At 54.7% G+C, this 16,799-nt stretch overlaps 1 protein-coding gene across 1 annotated transcript; it reads left to right on the top strand.

Moving 5' to 3' along the window:
* The first annotated feature begins 1,752 nt into the window (after positions 1 to 1,752).
* ANO9 (anoctamin 9) lies at positions 1,753 to 14,489 on the top strand. Its single transcript, XM_064714921.1, has 24 exons — positions 1,753 to 1,758; positions 5,752 to 5,817; positions 5,998 to 6,114; positions 6,369 to 6,505; positions 6,780 to 6,829; positions 7,082 to 7,140; positions 7,334 to 7,416; positions 8,091 to 8,225; positions 8,325 to 8,421; positions 8,642 to 8,702; positions 9,561 to 9,643; positions 9,886 to 9,990; positions 10,683 to 10,847; positions 10,929 to 10,965; positions 11,421 to 11,532; positions 11,699 to 11,756; positions 11,921 to 12,018; positions 12,160 to 12,326; positions 12,734 to 12,886; positions 13,107 to 13,254; positions 13,688 to 13,798; positions 13,883 to 13,976; positions 14,073 to 14,185; positions 14,477 to 14,489. The coding sequence occupies exons 1-24, from the start codon at positions 1,753 to 1,755 to the stop codon at positions 14,487 to 14,489; spliced, it is 2,268 nt and encodes a 755-aa protein (XP_064570991.1).
* Positions 14,490 to 16,799: the final 2,310 nt, after the last annotated feature.

Below are 16,799 nucleotides of genomic sequence, written 5' to 3'. Positions count from 1 at the left end.
CCTGCAGGGGCTGGACACACCTCAGCCAGAGCCAACCTGCAGGCACAGACTCACCTTCCCCCCTGGCTGTGACATCCATGGGCCTTGGGAACTGCTGCTGGCTGCATGACCTCCTGTCCAGAGAGCTGAGCCCTGCTCAGGAAGGAGAAGCAGGAGCACGGGAGGAGTGCCACAGCTGTTCCTCCCACAGACAACCCCATTTGCCTGGAACACAGCAGCGCTCCCTGTGCAGAGGCCTTTGCCCTGCTGGAAAGCACCGCCTGACAGGGCTTCACTCTCGCTGGGTAAACACACACACACTCTCCCAGAGATACAGCCTGTTCTCCCCTCCCAGCTCATGGATCACCCCTGGAAGGCTAAAGGTCTGCCCACACCTTGCTTTCATACACAGCAGGATATTGGGATGATAACTCTTTTTTTCCCTCCCAATAATCCCCAGGTCTGGTTTGGCACCTGTTCACTTGGCAAAAGCCACAGGGTGATGGTGGCTTAACTGGGAGCGCCACTCTGGAAATGCTGGCTGCCTTTCCTAGCAGAACACAGCTGGATTACCACCCACAGGACTTGGTTTATTCTATAGCAGCCCACAGGAATGCTGTTGGAGGGCACAGGGGAATCCAGAGCAGTTACTGACCTTCCTGTTATTCCCAGGAAATGCTCTTCTTATTTGTAAATGAAAGCAACAGACCCCCCCCCCCCCCAAGAAAACAGGTGTAAGGCAAGATCTGGCTTACACACAACATTTCACTCACTTTTTATAATAAGAGTTGTTCCCTGTTCCAAGCCATAGGTCCATAGGGAGTCGATTTTTTCCCCCTGCTCTGCTCAGGTGAGACCCTACCTGAACTCCTGCATCCAGCTCCAGGCTTCCAGCACAGGAAGGACATGGACCTGTTGGGGAGAGTCCAGAGGAGGGACACCAAGTTGTTTAGAGGGATGGAGCAGCTCTGCCATGAGGAAAGGCTATGAGGATTGGGATTGCTCAGCTGGAGAAGAGAAGGCTTTGGGGTGAACCCTTCCACTCCCTGAAGGGAGCCTGCAAGGAAGCTGGACAAGGGCGTGGAGTGACAGGATAAGGGGAATGGCTTCCCACTGCTAGAAGGCAGGGTTAGAAGGGATATTGGGAAGAAATCCTTCCCATTGAGGATGCTGAGGCCCTGGCACAGGCTGCCCAGAGAAGCCATGTGTGGAAGTGTTCAAGGTCAGGCTGACAGCACCATTACACATGGGAAGAAAACAGCACACGACTCCCACAGCTGTTTTACCAACCAGCGAGGCGTCAAGAGTAGATTTCTAGAGCTTTCCAGAGCTCCTGTTAATATCTCCTTTTGGCCAGTTTATGGCCCCTTTGGGGGATGTCACAGGGTGCCACACACAGAGCTGGCACCACGAGGGGCAGAGGGGAAGCAGCAGCGCCCAGGAGCTGGCAGGAGGAGCTCGGCACTGTTACCTGTGCGGGGCGGTTCTGAGCTTGCCACTCCTCTGGGCGAGGGTGAAGGGCAGCTCCCTCACCTCCTCCCGATATCTGCCCACTGCTAGGCACAGGCAGCTCCCTCCCAAGGCAGGCACGAGTGCCACACGGAAGTCACAGCACCTCTCGGTGCACATGAGACCTCTGAGACCTCGGGCCAAGGAGCTGGGGAAGGAAACCGCAGCCTGAGAGAGCCCAGGAGGCTCCAGCCCATCCTGCACGCCAGCCCTCTCCTTAGGGATCTGCCCCGAGGGGCACCGAGGAAGGCTCTCCACTTCACCATGCAGGTAGGAACAGAAACTGCCCCGAAATTCCCAGGATGCTTCTTTTCAGCACCCCTGAGCACCTGTGGCTTGGAAATACAGGATACACTAACCTCCAACCTCTACCACTCACCTGCTTTCACAGCCTTTAAGGTACAAAATTCCTAGTACAGGTGTGTGACATGGAAAGCAGAGTGAGCTGCTGGTCCCATGCACCATCCCCAGGTGCAGTGGGGTCACACTGGCCCCACATGTTGGTCCCAGAGCACGGATCAGGGAGGGACGGTATGGATGGAGCTTATGTAAACCTGGGAATGAGCACTGCAGAGGTGACAGCCCCAGGTGTTCCAGCAGCACATGGAATACAGCAAGGGCAGAGGGGGAGCTGTGATCTTTTTCTTCTCTAATTTGGAAGAAAAGATGTGGGGGTTTTTTTTCCTGAAAAAAGCCAGGCAAACTCCAAATTCAGGGTAGGTAGTAAAGGTACAGTGCTCTGCCTGTGCAAGCAAAGGCTGTCCCACTTCTCAGCAAGCCATGGGCTAAGGTGGAAGTGCTCCAAGGGAAGCTGAGTAAGAAACATCCTGGAGATAAAACCAATTTGATCATCCCAGTGTGGGTGAGGGAACCACCCAACCCCACACCAATTCGTGACTGGGAAGGAAAACAAGGATGCCAGATCCTATCCAGGTCCTTGTCCCGAGTTACTCACACTGGTGACTGTGCACACAGCCCAAGGGTGCCTGTGCCATTCCCAGAAGGAACTCTCAGGGCAGGGGTTTACCTGGCCGGGGACAAGGACCAGTGGTGCACCTTGGAGGCACTGAAACCCTTTTCAATATGGAAATTCCTGCTTCCCATTGTGCCAGTCACTTTTACACCTTTGCACGGCAGCATGTCCACATCCTGTTCCACAGGGCAGGAAGGAGTGAAACTGAAACTGTCTTTCCCAAGAGCAGGGACAGAGCCCAGGGTTCATACAACCACTGCAGAGCCCAGGTGGCCTTACCTGCACCTGATCCCAGAGCACAGCAGCCACCATCAGACAGCATCCCCAATTCTCAGGGAAAAAACAATTACTTGTGAGAGTAGCAGAGATCCAAAGTCCCTGCCCTCTGAGGCTATCCCTGCCCTCCCATCAGGAACTGCAGTGGCAGGACAAGGGAGATGCCTTCAAACTGACAGAGGGCAGGATTAGATGGGATATTGGGAATAAATCCATCCCTGGGAGGGTGGTGGGGCCCTGGAATGGATTTCCCAGAGATGCTGTGGCTGTCCCATCCCCAGAAGTGTCCAAGGCCAGGCTGGAAAGGTTGGAGCAACCTGGGCCAGTGGAAGGTATCCATGCTCATGGCAGAAGATGGAAATGGACAGGCTTTAAGGTCCCTCTCACCCAAGCCACTCTGGGATTCTGGGATTCCATACACATCCCATATGGCCCCAAAAGCAACCTGGGCACCTGCATGGCAGTCTGAGCCCCAACTGGGATGAATCCAACATCCCATTTGTGAGCCCACCTTGGTAACCTCCCAGCCTCTTCCCAAGGAAGTGGATGTGCTGGCTGGGATGCTCAGATGCCCAAGCAGGACCATCCCTACAGGTGTTGGAGCTGGGAGCCACCTGGGAACAGAAGGTGTGATGCCAGCAGGTGCCTTCACCTCATCTTAAGCTTTACTCGGAACAGCAGCAGCAGAAGTGTGCCAAGGTGGCATTAGGAACACCCCAAAACGTTCCCATACCCAAAGGATGCTTCCTCTCCACATCCATCCACAAGATCACAGGTGGCACCGGCAGGGAATTGCTGCAGGATGAGGCTGGTGCTCATGGGGGCTGAGGGAAACCAGCCAGGCAGGAATGAGCCAACACAACAGTGCAGAGTGTGCCAGGCCAGATCCATGCCAGCATCCCAGCACTGGCAGTGGGCAGATCCCTGAGAGGCTCCCACCCTCTCCTGTGCCCAGAGGGAAGCTCAGACCGGGATACAGGGAACTGCTGCACCCAATCCTGCCCCACAAACCTGGCTAGGGCAGATAACAGCATCAGAATTCTGGTGCCTCATGCTGTAATCTGGGGTACCTTTTATCCAAGAGAAGTTCTGGCTCTTGGCACAACAGCACCTCTGGGGAGAGCATCCCTCTTCTCAAGCCTTCCCACTCCTCATTCCTGTCAGTCAGTCTCCTCATGGCTCCTGTGCTCTGGCTGATCCATGTGAGCGAGCATCTGGCAGAATATCTCAGCCCTTTCCTCATCCCGGCCTCTCTGCTCCCATGGCCTCATTCTCCAGTGAAAGCTCGGGATGCAGATCTTACATCAGGGCACAGTTACACCACCATGGCTCTGCTGCCAAGATTACAGCTGGAGGAACTCGTCTGGCTGGCTGCTCTTTTAGGTCACAGTGTCTCTGGTGACACCAAGTGACAGTAATCCCATCCTTGGAATTCCCATTCCCTTTCCCGCTGCTGTGCTGCATCACCTTCCCTTGGGAACAGTGGTGTATCTGTGGGGACACACCACAAATCACACCAAAGGGTGGAAAAAACCCCGCAGGGGCAGCTGATGGCTTCAGCTGAAGGAGAGCAGGGTTAGATGGGATACTGGGAAGAAATGTGAGGGTGCTGAGGCCCTGGCACAGGGAAGCTGTGGCTGTTCCAACCCTGGAAGCATCCAGGGCCAGGCTGGAGCAACCTGGAATAGTGGAAGATGTCCCTGAAGGGGGAGTGGATGGGTGTGAAGGTCCTTTCCAACACAAACCATTCCCTGATGTTTGCTTTGTGCTCCCCTGTCACAGACATCTTTTATGAAAAGTCCTTTCCATATGATTTTTTCTCCTGAGAACGTGAGCGGCCCCAGGAACAAAATGTAAACAATGGTTATCTGCGGCTGTGGAATGCAACAGGTGGATCTGTGATTGGTCTCATAGAGTTATTTCTAATTAATGGCCAATCACAGACAGCTGGTTTGGACTCTGTCCAAGACACAAACCTTTGTTATTAATTCTTTCTTATTCTATTCTTAGCTAGCCTTCTGATGAAATCCTTTCTTCTATTCTTTAATATAGTTTTAATATAATATACATCATAGAATAATAAATCAAGCCTTCTGAAACATGGAGTCAGATCCTCATCTCTTCCCTCATCCTAAGAACCCCATGAACACTGTCACAGTCCCCCACATCTGCACCCTTGGGTGTTTGAATGTAATTACCTGTACCCAGGAAGGTGGGAGCTGCACAGCTGCTCTCTCCAGAGCCATTGACACACAGGAGGGGAACAGGCAAAAGCCAGAGTTCAAGCAGTGCTTGGACAACACTCCTAGGCACATGGATGCTTGGGGTGGTCCTGTGCAGGTCCAGGAGCTGGATTCAATTATCCTTGTGAGTCCCTTCCAACTTGGGATGTTCTATGATTTTATGATCAGCAGCTCATCCTCCCCTCTCTGTCCCTTGGCTGCAGCCTGAGGCATCCAACATATTTTCCAAGGAATTTTTTCACCTGCTTTCCTGCAGAGTTGTGCCAGCCTCCAAGTGTCCATGCTCCACTCTCCCTTTATTGGAATTTAAAACTACCTTCCCCACCCTCCCCAAAAAAACCCAAAAACCTGTGACCTATCTGACAGGAACAACTGACATATGGAAAAGGCTGATTAAAGCCTGTAAAATCCACTGTAGCATGAAGAGAGAGGGTGAAAGGTAAACATTTCCCAGTACAAATATCAGGGCATCAGGTGAAAGAGCTGAGAGAGGCTTTTTCCCCTGGTCCCCATCCCTCACAGCCCCAGGGCACACTGAGTTCTAGGGGAGGCTGCACACCCTCCCAGTCCCTGCAGCATTCCTAAACACAAATCCCTGTCTGGGCTGGCCAGACCCCAAACTGGTGATCAGGAGCTTGTGGGAGAATGTTTCACACCAGCTGCTCTTACCTTCCTCCCTGGGCACCTCTTGGAGGCTGCTGGAAGAGGAAAACACAGGATCTCCCAGGGAGCCTGCTGAAGCCTCCCCTTCACTGGTTTTCTTTTCACCAGGATGAAATTCTGCTGACTCCCTGCAGGGAATCCCCTGCTGAGGACACGGACTCCTTTGCCTCCCCGGTAAGCTCTGCTCCTTCTGCATCTGCAGCTCAGAGAGGGGACAAATCCCCATTTCCCTTGCTCATTCCCAGCTCCCCTCTACACAGCCACAATGGGGGTCCAAACCTCTAAAGGCTGGAGCTGGGAAGGAGAGCTCTCAGCTTTCCATCCCTAATAATTCCCTGCTGGTTTTGTGGGCAGAATGAAGAGAAGTGGGATTTTGTCCTGGTGAGTGACATCCACGAAATGGGCAGTGAGAAGGAGATCAAGAGAAAGAAGTTCCTGGATGAGCTGAGCAAGAAAGGTTTCACCATCAAGGTGAGAGGCTCTGGGAGGAAAAGGCAGCAGATAGTTGGTCTGACTTGGGCTCCTGCATCCCAGAAAATGGGAGAGGCCTGAACCATTGAGATGTTCACTACATCAGAGCTGGAAAAGGACCCACTTGCTCAACCAGCAGAGAAAGCAGAGAAAGACCCCAGCCCCAGGACTCACACAGCCCCCAGCCCTTCCAGCTCTGGCTCTTCCCTGCCTCTCTGGCTCTGTTTTAACAGCCCTTCTCTTCCCCTCACCAGAAAATCGAGGACACAAAGCTCTTTTATGGAGTCCGTGCCCCGCCACACATCTTCTGGAAATACCAGCGTCTCCTGACGAACCCCAACAGCAGGCAGCAAAACTCCAGTGCCTACCAGGACGTCCCAATGACCACCAGGTGGGTGCTGAGCTGATTTCCAGCCTCCTGCAATCACTGTTCTCCACACCAAAATCCATTTTCCAAAAGGCTGTCCCAGCCTTTTCACTTTCCACAGAACCTTCCTTCATCTCCCACATACAAACCTGATGGCTTCTCATTGCCCACATTTCTCCTTCCCTTCCTTCCCTGGATTTTAGTGCACACCTTCTCCCTTCTCTGCCCTGTTTTCCTGAGGCACACAACACAAGTCGGTATCCCAGAGCAGGCTTTAAGCAGAGTTTCTCTTGTTCAGGATACGGGTCGTGCATTTCATCCTGCAGAACACTGTGACATCCGACTTAGGTAAGGGAACAGGGATCACAGGGGTGATGCTGCTCAGCCTGGATCTGCAGGAAGAATCCTGCCCAAGAATCCTGGGCACTGGCATCCCAGCTGCCTTGCCATCCTGAGGGGAGCAGAAAAGGGGGAGCTCAGACAAGTCAAATCCCTGCTGCATCCAGAGGCTGGGAGATTTGGACTGCAGGAACCAGCCGTTCCTCTGCTCTGCCTCCCCAAAACCAAAGCCTAACCCTGTCCCTTCTGCCCTGCTCCCAGAGAAGCTGCATGACCTGATGAAGAAGAAAGTGTTTGAGGCAGCCTTTCCCCTGCACAAGGTGAGGCTGGGCACAGAGTGCCTGGGAGAAAAATCCAGGAGAGATGGAGGAGGAGGATGGGGTGGGGGTGACTGGGGCTGCACCAAGAGCTCGCTGGGTGAAGGGCACAGCAAAGCTCCTGGCAGCTGCCCGGCAGCTGGGCATTAAGGGTGCCCTGATGTTCCTGCATCCAACCAACTTCTCTGCTCTCCAGAAAGAAGAGATAAGGGAAATACTAAAGAAGAAGTGGGCTCGCTGGAGAGTTCTATTTAAGGAACAGCCAATTGAGCAGATCAGGTAACACAGGCACAAGAGGCAGATCTTTCTAACCAGGAGGTCCAGCCTGAAACCCAGAGAGCTCAGTGCCCTTTGCCAGGCTTCTGCATTGTCTTAAAAACCATTAGTTTGAATCTGGCTCTTCTCAGAAGCATTGGGCTGCCTCTGCAGCTTCCAAAGCTCTTAGCCTGAGGGTTATCCCTGTGGCTCCGAGCTCCATCTGCTCATCCTGCAGCATCAAACAACCCCCTCGTCTCTGAGGACTGTAATGAACCTGTTTGGTTTCCAGGCACATTCAGAAGGCAGAAGAGGTGGGAATGGAGCATCAGTGCTGCACAGCCAGCCCGAGGCTGAACTCGGGGCAGGAAAGGCAACATGGGGCTCCTACAACCACATGAAATCCCATGAAAGAGCAGGGCTCTTGTTTCTGAAAACTAACTCCATGGGCAGGGGGGCAAAAAGAACATGTTACTTTATAAACCTGCCAGGGGGCTCAGGTAGAGAGGGGAGATCTTAAAATAGAGGTGCACCTCTGACAGCTGGCACAGGATACAGGGCTCCCAGTCCCTCAGTCAGGTCATTTCTTATCCATGACTCCAACCTCCTCCCCACACCATAAAAACTGAGATACTGCCACCACGGGCATTTTCTAGTGACTCCCAAAATCTGATCTCCAACCTCACCTTTCCTCCTAGGTGCTACTTTGGAGAGAAGGTGGCCTTGTACTTTGCCTGGCTGGGCTGGTACACCTACCTGCTGATTTTCGCTGCCGTGGCTGGGCTGGCAACCGTGGCAGCTGGGGCTACCGTTTTCAGCTCCAGCCAGGTGAGGTAAGGTCCTTGGGAATGTCAAATGCACATCCCATCCAGCTCTGCAGGAGGCTCTGAGGCACGCTCGTCCCCCTTGGCTTCTCTTCTCCTTTCTTCCAGCAAGGAGATCTGCAATGCCAACAACACCATCATGTGCCCTCTCTGTGACCAGAACTGCTCGTTCTGGCTCCTCTCTGACACCTGCACCTATGCCAAGGTAGGGAACCGCTTTTTCCAGGGCAGGGTAAAGGATGGGAAACAGTCCCAGCTCATGCTGCTCCCACACCACTAAAAAGAAGCCCCACCCCAGATCGTTTTGCCCTCCTGTATCACCTTTACCTGTCTCGGGGGAGATGAGCATCCCAAGACCCCGAGGTACCACAGCCCCTGCACCTGCACCTCAGTGCCCCATCACACTCTTCCCTCATCTTTTCCAGGTCACTCACATGATTGATAATGAGGCCACGGTGGTGTTTGCCATGTTCATGGCCATCTGGGGTAGGTGTCCATGCCTGGGTGCCCAGCACATCACATGTGGTTGGGAGAGGGAGCAGAAGGTGGAAAAAGGAACACCAATGTAACTTCAGCCTTTGGGAGGGGTTTATATATCTCCTCTGCTTCCAGAGCCTTCAGCTCCCCTTCCAGACACAGCAAGAGACAAAACCACTCTGCTGATATCCTCCAGCTCCCCAAATCTTCCTTACCTGAAGCTTCTGCTCAGCATAGCCTCCCCAAAGGCACCCAGCAATTTTCCAGCAGCTGCCTATAAATGGCCACAACCACAGGAAGGAGGGGCCTCCAGACTCTTCCTCCACATTCCCAAGTCACTGCAGGGCCTCGTATTTGTGTGGGATGATGGGATCCCATCACTGCCTTAGTTACACACCCATCTGGCTTTTCCACAGCCTGCTCCCTGACCAGCCACCTTGGGAGTGGGCTGGGTGTCCCACCTGCAAAGCCATGGCACAGTCCTGAGTGTGTCCGTGGGCTGGCTCACACAGGGACACAATCAGGAGCCTCCATCCAATTAACATAAGGGGTGATTGGAATTGGAGTTGGGAGAGGTGTAGCCTTGCCAGGGAGCAGTGCAGGACACCCATTCCACCTGAAAAGTGACTTATCCCAAATTCCCTCTGGACACACCAGACCAGGCCAGTGAAAGCTCACCTGCACCATCCCCGTTCCCTCTCTGCTGCCTGTCCAGAGCCCTTCCAGGTCACCAAGGCACAGAGGGGACTGGCTGTCCATGGGCCAAGGGCAGTCCAGGCTGGTTTGCCAGCAGGTTGGATGTGATATGACTCTCTGGGAGACAGAGCCATTCCTAAATGTCACTTCACTTTCTCCTTCCCATTCCAGCCACTGTATTCCTGGAGCTGTGGAAGAGGGAGAGAGCCAATGTGGTCACCAGCTGGGACCTGTACGGGTGGGATGAGGAAGAGGTGAGGACATCATCTTTCCTGCTCAATGCTCCCTCTTTTAGGGCAGGAGTCACCTTGGTCTCTGAGGTGTCCTTTGCCCAGGTTGAACTCAATCAGGCTTGGCCATGCTCTTGTGGGTTGGGTGCTCACCCCGTCCTGCTCCAGCACTGCTCATCCCATATGTATACTGACACAAGGGTACAAAGCCATGCTGGGTTCTTTCTTTCCCATTTTTTACTTGAATTTTTTGGTTTTTTTTGAAGGAGGAGCTGGCTCTGCAGCTGATCAATAACTCACAGCACGAGCCCCGGCTGTACCAGCACTCCTACCTGCGCAGCACCATCGTGCTTGTCCTGGCCCTGCTGATGGTAGGTGCCAGCTGACAATGGAAACGTTTGGTTTGAGGGCACATGGACAAAGGAGCAAAGGCACAGATCAGGTTTTTGGGACACCTCCATGCCCATCACAAGGATCCTGGGGGTTCCTCATGCCCACACCTCACTGTGCTGACAGCAGGGGCCACCCACCCTTCGGGGACAGGGGCTGAAGGCTCTGCTCTTGCAGTGGGGATCAAGGCAGTGACATGGAGAGCAGGAAGAGGCAAATCCCAGTGCACTCGTCCCTGCTATGGGTCAATGGAAACTGGCTCAGGTGGAGACATAGAATCCTGGAATCACAGAATGTAAGGGTTGGAAGGGACCTTATCTAGTCCCAAGCCCCATGCCACAGGCAGGGACATCCCCACTACTCCAGGTTGTTCGAGGCCTTGAACGCTGCCAGCATTGGGGCATTCACAACGTCCCCAGGGAGCCTGTTCCAGTATCTCCCCACCCTCGCAGGGAAGAATCTCTTCCTAACATCCAGCCTAAACTTCCCCTCCTTCAGTTTGCACCCGTTACTCCCTGTCCCATCACTACAACCACCTCACAAACTTGTCGGCCTCCACTGAAGTGCGCTGGTTTGCCTTTGAGGCCTCCTCCAGGGCCCTCCTGAGGGCACCACCAGGGGCAATGGAGCACTGCCCTGGGTGGCTCCTGAGCCCTCCTATCGCTCCCCACAGATCATGGTGCTGATTGGCATTGCCCACGCACTCGTCATCTACCGGGCAATGGCCGTGGCGGTGTTCACGCAGAGCGACACGAGCCTGCTGAGCCAGCACGCCGACATCGTCGCCGTGCTGACGGGCTCCGTGCTGCACTACCTCACCATCGTCATCATGACCAAGGTGGGGAGCTACACGGTGTGCCTGGCAGCATTTCCCCACGGCCAGCTTCCCCCCTGCTCATGGTATCCCATTGTCCTGCAGGTCAACTGGAAAGTGGCCCTCTTCCTCTGCGACCTGGGTAAGGGAAATTAATGAGGTGTGTCCCACCTGCAGCGTCCTGCCAGCCTCCCATCCCCTTCCCTGCCTCCACCAGCACAAGGCAGTTCCCAGGCAGCTCCAGACAGGGGGGCCAGCAGCCCCCCAGCACACACTCACCTGTGCCCACATGCTGCCCCACAGCCAGCTCTGCAGGGCTGAGACCTGGCATGAGCGGGATCCACCCCAGCTCCAGGAGAGGTCACAACATGGATTTCCTCTCAGCTCTGAGGCCCTTTCTCCCTCAGCTCACGGCTCTGAAGGACCTCCCTACTTGGCTGGACTTACCTCCCTCAGAGGGCTCAGGTGGAGGGCAGGGAAGGCTTCACAAGAAGCAGACACCCTTTGGACCTTTGGATCTGTGATGGCACCCATGGGGGAACAGGGCAAGGTCCCACTTCTCTGTGAGCAACCCCTGGGCATTATTCCCTTTCCTAGAGAAACCACGGACCTCCACCCAGCGTGAGAACAGCTTCACCATGAAGATCTTCCTCTTTCAGTTCTTCACACACTTCTCCTCACTCATCTATGTCGCCTTCTTCCTGGGACGGTGAGTGGAGAACACCGGGCAGCCAGGGCTTGGGATGGCTGCTCCTGACTCTCCCCAGGGTGTACGGACAGCCCAGCCCCCTGCCCTCCCCACCAGGCACAGGGACCCCACCTGGGACTCGGGAGGGCCATGACCCCATGGGTGTCACTGTTGCTTCCTTGTTCAGGGTCAATGGCCACCCAGGGCACTACGTGCGCATCGCCGGCCACTGGAGGCTGGAGGAGGTGAGGCACCCACTGACCCCACAAACAATTCCTCCTCTTCCTTTCCCTGCTGCCCAGGCAGCCTCTGGGAAGCTCAGATTTCTCCCACGGCACCTGCCAAAGGGTCCCTCGGGCCCTGCCACCCTCCTTGCAGGGCACTACCCCTGTCTTGTTGTCCCCTCCAGTGTCACCCTAGCGGCTGCATCACCGACCTCTTCATCCAGATGGCTGTCATCATGGTGCTCAAGCAGACCATCAGCAACATCATGGAGTATCTCATCCCGTAAGCGCCCCACACTGGCACTTTCCACGGAGAGGAACCCTGGCCTTCTTCCTTTTCCCCTTCCTCCAGGGATGTGCTGGCCTCAACCCAGCCCTGCTGTCCTCCTCAGGCACCCACACAAATCCCTCTCTCCCGCTGCAGCTTGATATCCCACCAGCTACGGAAGAAGAAAAAGCACCCCCAGAGGAGAAGTCTGATGTTAGGAGAGGAGGAGGAGGCAGAGGACCCCTGCAAAAGGCAGTGGCTGAATAACTATGAACTCAACGAGGTCAATGTCTTCAGCTTGTTCAACGAGTACCTGGAGATAGGTACGTGGGGCAGATCCTTGACTGGGGAGTGATGGATGCTAGGGAGTCCATACACAGGCAGGGAGCCACAGCTCCACACCCAGCCCTGCTCTGAGAGCTCTGGAACACCAAGATCATTCCCAAAACAGAGAGCAAGCACCTGTGCTAGCCTTTGGCCCTGCCTCTGACCTCCTCTCCTTCCAGGGCTGTAACCCCAGGGTGTGCCTGTGCCTGGCTGGCTCAACTATCCCCACAGATCCCACTCTCTGACAGCTTTGTGAGAGCTGGGCATCCCCAGGATGTGGCTATCTCCCCTTCCACCCCTGCAAACCCCTCTGACCCAAGCCACAAAGCAGGACAAACCCAAGCAGAGGGGGACATCCCCTCTGTGGTGGCCTCACTCCAGCACCTGTGTTTGCCCTCCACAGTGATCCAGTACAGCTTCACCACCATCTTTGTGGCAGCCTTTCCCCTGGCCCCGCTGCTGGCCCTCGTCAACAATGTCATCGAGATCCACATGGACGCCATCAAGATGATGCGGCTGCGCCGGCGCATGGTGCCCAGGAAGGCCAAGGACATCGGTGAGAGGGGTCCTGCCAGCACCAGCCTGAGCCCCCATGGCTTTGGGACAGCACAGGGAAAGCCATGGGTGGGAGAAGGACAAGCTGCTTAGACTCTGCCAGAGGCTGAAGTGCAGCTTGGAGGCTCCCTCCTTGACCTGGCCATGCTAGAGCTGTCCCTGAGCTGGAATGGTGGCAGTGAGCTGGCAGAGGGACCTCAGTGGCTGCTCCTCTCCCACAGGGATCTGGCTGCAGGTCCTAGAGGCCATTGGCATCCTGGCTGTCATTGGGAACGGGCTGGTGATCGCCATCACCTCTGACTTCATCCCCGTGCAGGTCTACAAGTACATGTACAGCCCCTGCACGAGGGAGAACCACACCAGCATGGAGTGAGTTCAGCTCTGAGACAGTTCCTGCCCACAGCATCCCCACGGCTCTGTCCCCACCACCATGTCCCCTCCTGCCTCAGTGCCACCCCTGCTTAGCTGTCCCCCAAAGCAAGATGGGGGGGAAAGTGGAGCAGGGGAACATTCCCACATGGCATCATCACATCATCCCTGTTGTGGGTAAACTGAGTGGAAAGGGCAGTGTGTAACACTGGAGAGCTACAGGATTCCCAGGATGCAGGCACATGCTCCCTCCTGCCCTCCCCCTGTTTCTCCAAGCCTTGCTGACTGACCCAGTTCACTCAAACTGGGCAGAAGCCTCTGAGCCCTCCACTTCCACCAGGCTTTGTGGCAGTGGGCAGTGAGAGCCCCAGGTGGGTCCTGCTTCCCCAGAATAGGAGGTACAACCCGTGCTCAACCCAGTCCTTCCCCACAGCTGCTCCACCGGGTACATCAACAACAGCCTCTCCGTATTCCACATCCAGGACTTCGAGCCCCACACCAAGGTGCTGCCAGTATTTAAAGGGGAGCAGATCAAGGAGTGCAGGTAAGAGCAGCCCCCTGGCACCCCCTGTGACATCCAGGCCAGAATGGACGGGCCTGGGCTGGCCCTGACAGGGCTGTGCTGCAGGTACCGGGATTACCGCAATGCTGACGACTACACCTACACCGTCCAGTTCTGGCACATCTTCGCAGCCCGGCTCGCCTTCCTCATCCTCTTCGAGGTGAGCACCCAGGGAGGCAGGAGAGGGCTGGGAAAGGGGGTGGATCTGTGCCTCGTGTCCAGGCTGGGAGCCCCTGATTGCTTTTGCTTCCCACAGCACGTGGCTCTGTGCGTGAAGCTGATCGCAGCCTGGTACATCCCCGATGTGCCCCAGAGGGTCAAGAATAAAATTCTGACGGAAAAACACGACCATCTCCGTGAGGAACTGAGGTGGGTGATGCCCTGGAAGGTGCCAGGGGTTGCCAGGTTTCAGGATCTCTCTGCTCTGGAGCCCCTCTTCCTTCAGAAAAAGAAAAGCCCCAAGTTAAAACAAGAAGCAATTTTGACCAGAGAAGGACTTGGTCCAATTTTTCCATCTAAACTTTGTTTAAAGAGAAAGGATTAAGTATTTCTGTAGGAAACAGAACCATTGTAGCTGCTCCAGTGTGCTGTCCCATACAGACTAAGCCCTGCTCTGGGAAGGGCTCAGCCTGACCCCTCTCCATGGCCACCCTGTCCCAGCTGCCACACATAATCCTGACGGGAGCAGATAGTGAGGTTCAGGAAACACCTACATCTCGGTTTTATTTTACATTTTCCTTCCTTGAAATGGAAAATGTAAACTTCCTCCCTCCAAATTTTTATAGTTTTGAAATTAAAGGGCCTCTCAGGCAAAGATATGGGAATAGGAATAACAGATCTTTACTGGGAAAACTAAAAATATAAATGTCATAGTACAAAAAAGAAAACAAACCACTGACAGAGTCAGAATGCAGCCTGCCCCCCTGTGGGCCAGGGTGCTGGTAGCAGTGCCATTAAAGGGTGGCTCAGCCCTCCTGCAGTGCCAGCTGTGGTTCTGTTGGAACAGGGATCCTGCAGAATGGTGGAGTTCCCCTCTGAAGGTCCAGTGGTGGTATAGATGGGCCTGGTCTTCCTCTGGGAATCCAGTGGGAAAAGGGGGGCTGTGTGTTCTAAATCTCTGATTATATCCAGGTGGGAATGCTTGGCTCCTCCCCCTGGGCAGAGCATCTCCCAATGGGATGATGTAATTGTATCAGTCATGCAATGAGATTCAATGGCCCATTAACAAAGATATTTCCCGAAGGGAGGATTGGCTGTGGGAGAGAGAAAGAAAAACTGCCCAATTAACAGAAGATAACTGCCCCACCTCTAACAGATGGCAAATAACACTAACACTCCCACTAACATCTTCCAAACTGTCATGGTTTGACACTGCCCGAACTCCAGGCACCCACAAAGGCCACTCACTCACCCTCCCCTGCCACAGCTGGGCAGAGGAGAGAAAAAATTAGCAAAGGATTCATGAGTTGAGATAAGGACCGGGAGAAAACACTCCAGGGACAAAACAGGCTCAACTTAGAAGTACAAAGTGAATTTATTACTAATAAAATCTGAGGAGGATAATGAGAAGTAAAATAAGCCCTTAAAACACCTTTGCTTCCCCGAATCCTTCCCTCCTTCCCACCGACAGTGCAGGGACAGGGCACGGGGGTTTTGGTCAGTTCATCACCCAAGGTTTTCTTCCACTGCTCAGGAAGATGAGTCCTTCCCCTGGCTCACCATGGGGGCCCTTCCCACAGGAGAGAGTTCTCTGCAACCCTCTCCACCACGGCTCCAATCTCACGAGCAGGAATCCTCCCAAAACTGCTGCAATGTGAGTCCCTCCCATGGGCATGCAGTCCTCCCAAAGCTGCTGTGGTGTGGGTCACTCTTCCACAGGCTCAGTCCTTCAAGGACAGACTGCTCCAGCTTGGAAGCAGGGCCCCCTCTCTCCACCAGGTCTCCCCTGGATCATAGCCTCCTCCAGGCACCCACTGCTCCAGCCTGGGCATCTCCTCCACGGGCTATGGGGGGATCTCTGCATCTCCATGGGCTGCAGGGACACAGCTGCTTCACCATGGGCTGCAGGGACACAGCTGCTTCACCATGGTCTCACCACAGTCTGCAGAGGAATCTCAGCTCCAGTGCCTGGAATGGCTCTTCCCCCTCCTTCTGCACTGACCTTGGTGTCTGCATGTTTCCCTCACATGTTCTCGCCTCCTCCTCTTCTCTGGCTTGCCAAAAAAACTGTTCCCCTTTTTTGTTTTGATTTTCTTCTTAAATACGTTATCTGGATCTCTAACTGGCCCAGCCCTGGCCAGTGGCATGTCCATCCTCAGAGCCATCAGGGATTGGCTCTGCCAGACAGGGTGGGAGCTCCCAGCAGCTTCTCACAGAAGTCACCTCTGTGCCCCCACACTACCAAAAGCCAGGCTGTGCACAACCAAGCCAACCCCACACTGTCACAGCTTTCCATCTCTGCCTTCCTACTGACTGTGGGATTTCCCACAAACAGGGGTTCCCCACCAACAGCCTGTCATTCTTCCTCCATCTATTTTGGGGAAGAGGCCCTTTTCCTACTGGGAGTGTTTTCCCACACCTCCCAGCTCAGACAGTTCCCTTCCCAACGCCTCTCTCCTCTCTCCCCAGCACGGCAGAATACTCCACCGAGGTGTAGCCACCGCCCACCAAGGAGAACACGGACTCGAGCCCCTTTCCCAGCCTGGCAGTGCCAGGGGCGCTGGATGAACCCCAGGACACGGTGCCACATGCCCCATCTGGGACTGAGCTGGGAAGTGATGACAAGGACAGTGGCTTCACAGGAGCAGGCTGCTCTCTGACTCGGGAATGAAGGATGCTGTGGAGAGCTGGGATGTGCCTCCCTGGCACGGGGAGTGGCTAGGACAGAGGGACAAAGCCAGGGGCAGCACCAGGATGCTGTGCTGCAGGACATCACCTGGGTCCTTGTCACTCGCTTCCTTAAGCACAGGAAACAACACTTACC

Source organism: Zonotrichia leucophrys, chromosome 5 (assembly GCF_028769735.1).
Source record: "Zonotrichia leucophrys gambelii isolate GWCS_2022_RI chromosome 5, RI_Zleu_2.0, whole genome shotgun sequence".
Lineage (NCBI taxonomy): Eukaryota > Metazoa > Chordata > Aves > Passeriformes > Passerellidae > Zonotrichia > Zonotrichia leucophrys.
The sequence above is the reverse complement of the archived record's forward strand: the minus strand, read 5'-3'. Positions and strand labels throughout refer to the sequence as shown.

What these genes read in the sequence shown, in the direction of transcription:
- ANO9 (XM_064714921.1), top strand. An exon ending in GACGTCCCAATGACCACCAG is followed by an intron (nt 6,506 to 6,779) that starts GTGGGTGCTGAG and finishes TCTCTTGTTCAG; the next exon opens with GATACGGGTCGTGCATTTCA. An exon ending in CAGCCAATTGAGCAGATCAG is followed by an intron (nt 7,417 to 8,090) that starts GTAACACAGGCA and finishes CTTTCCTCCTAG; the next exon opens with GTGCTACTTTGGAGAGAAGG.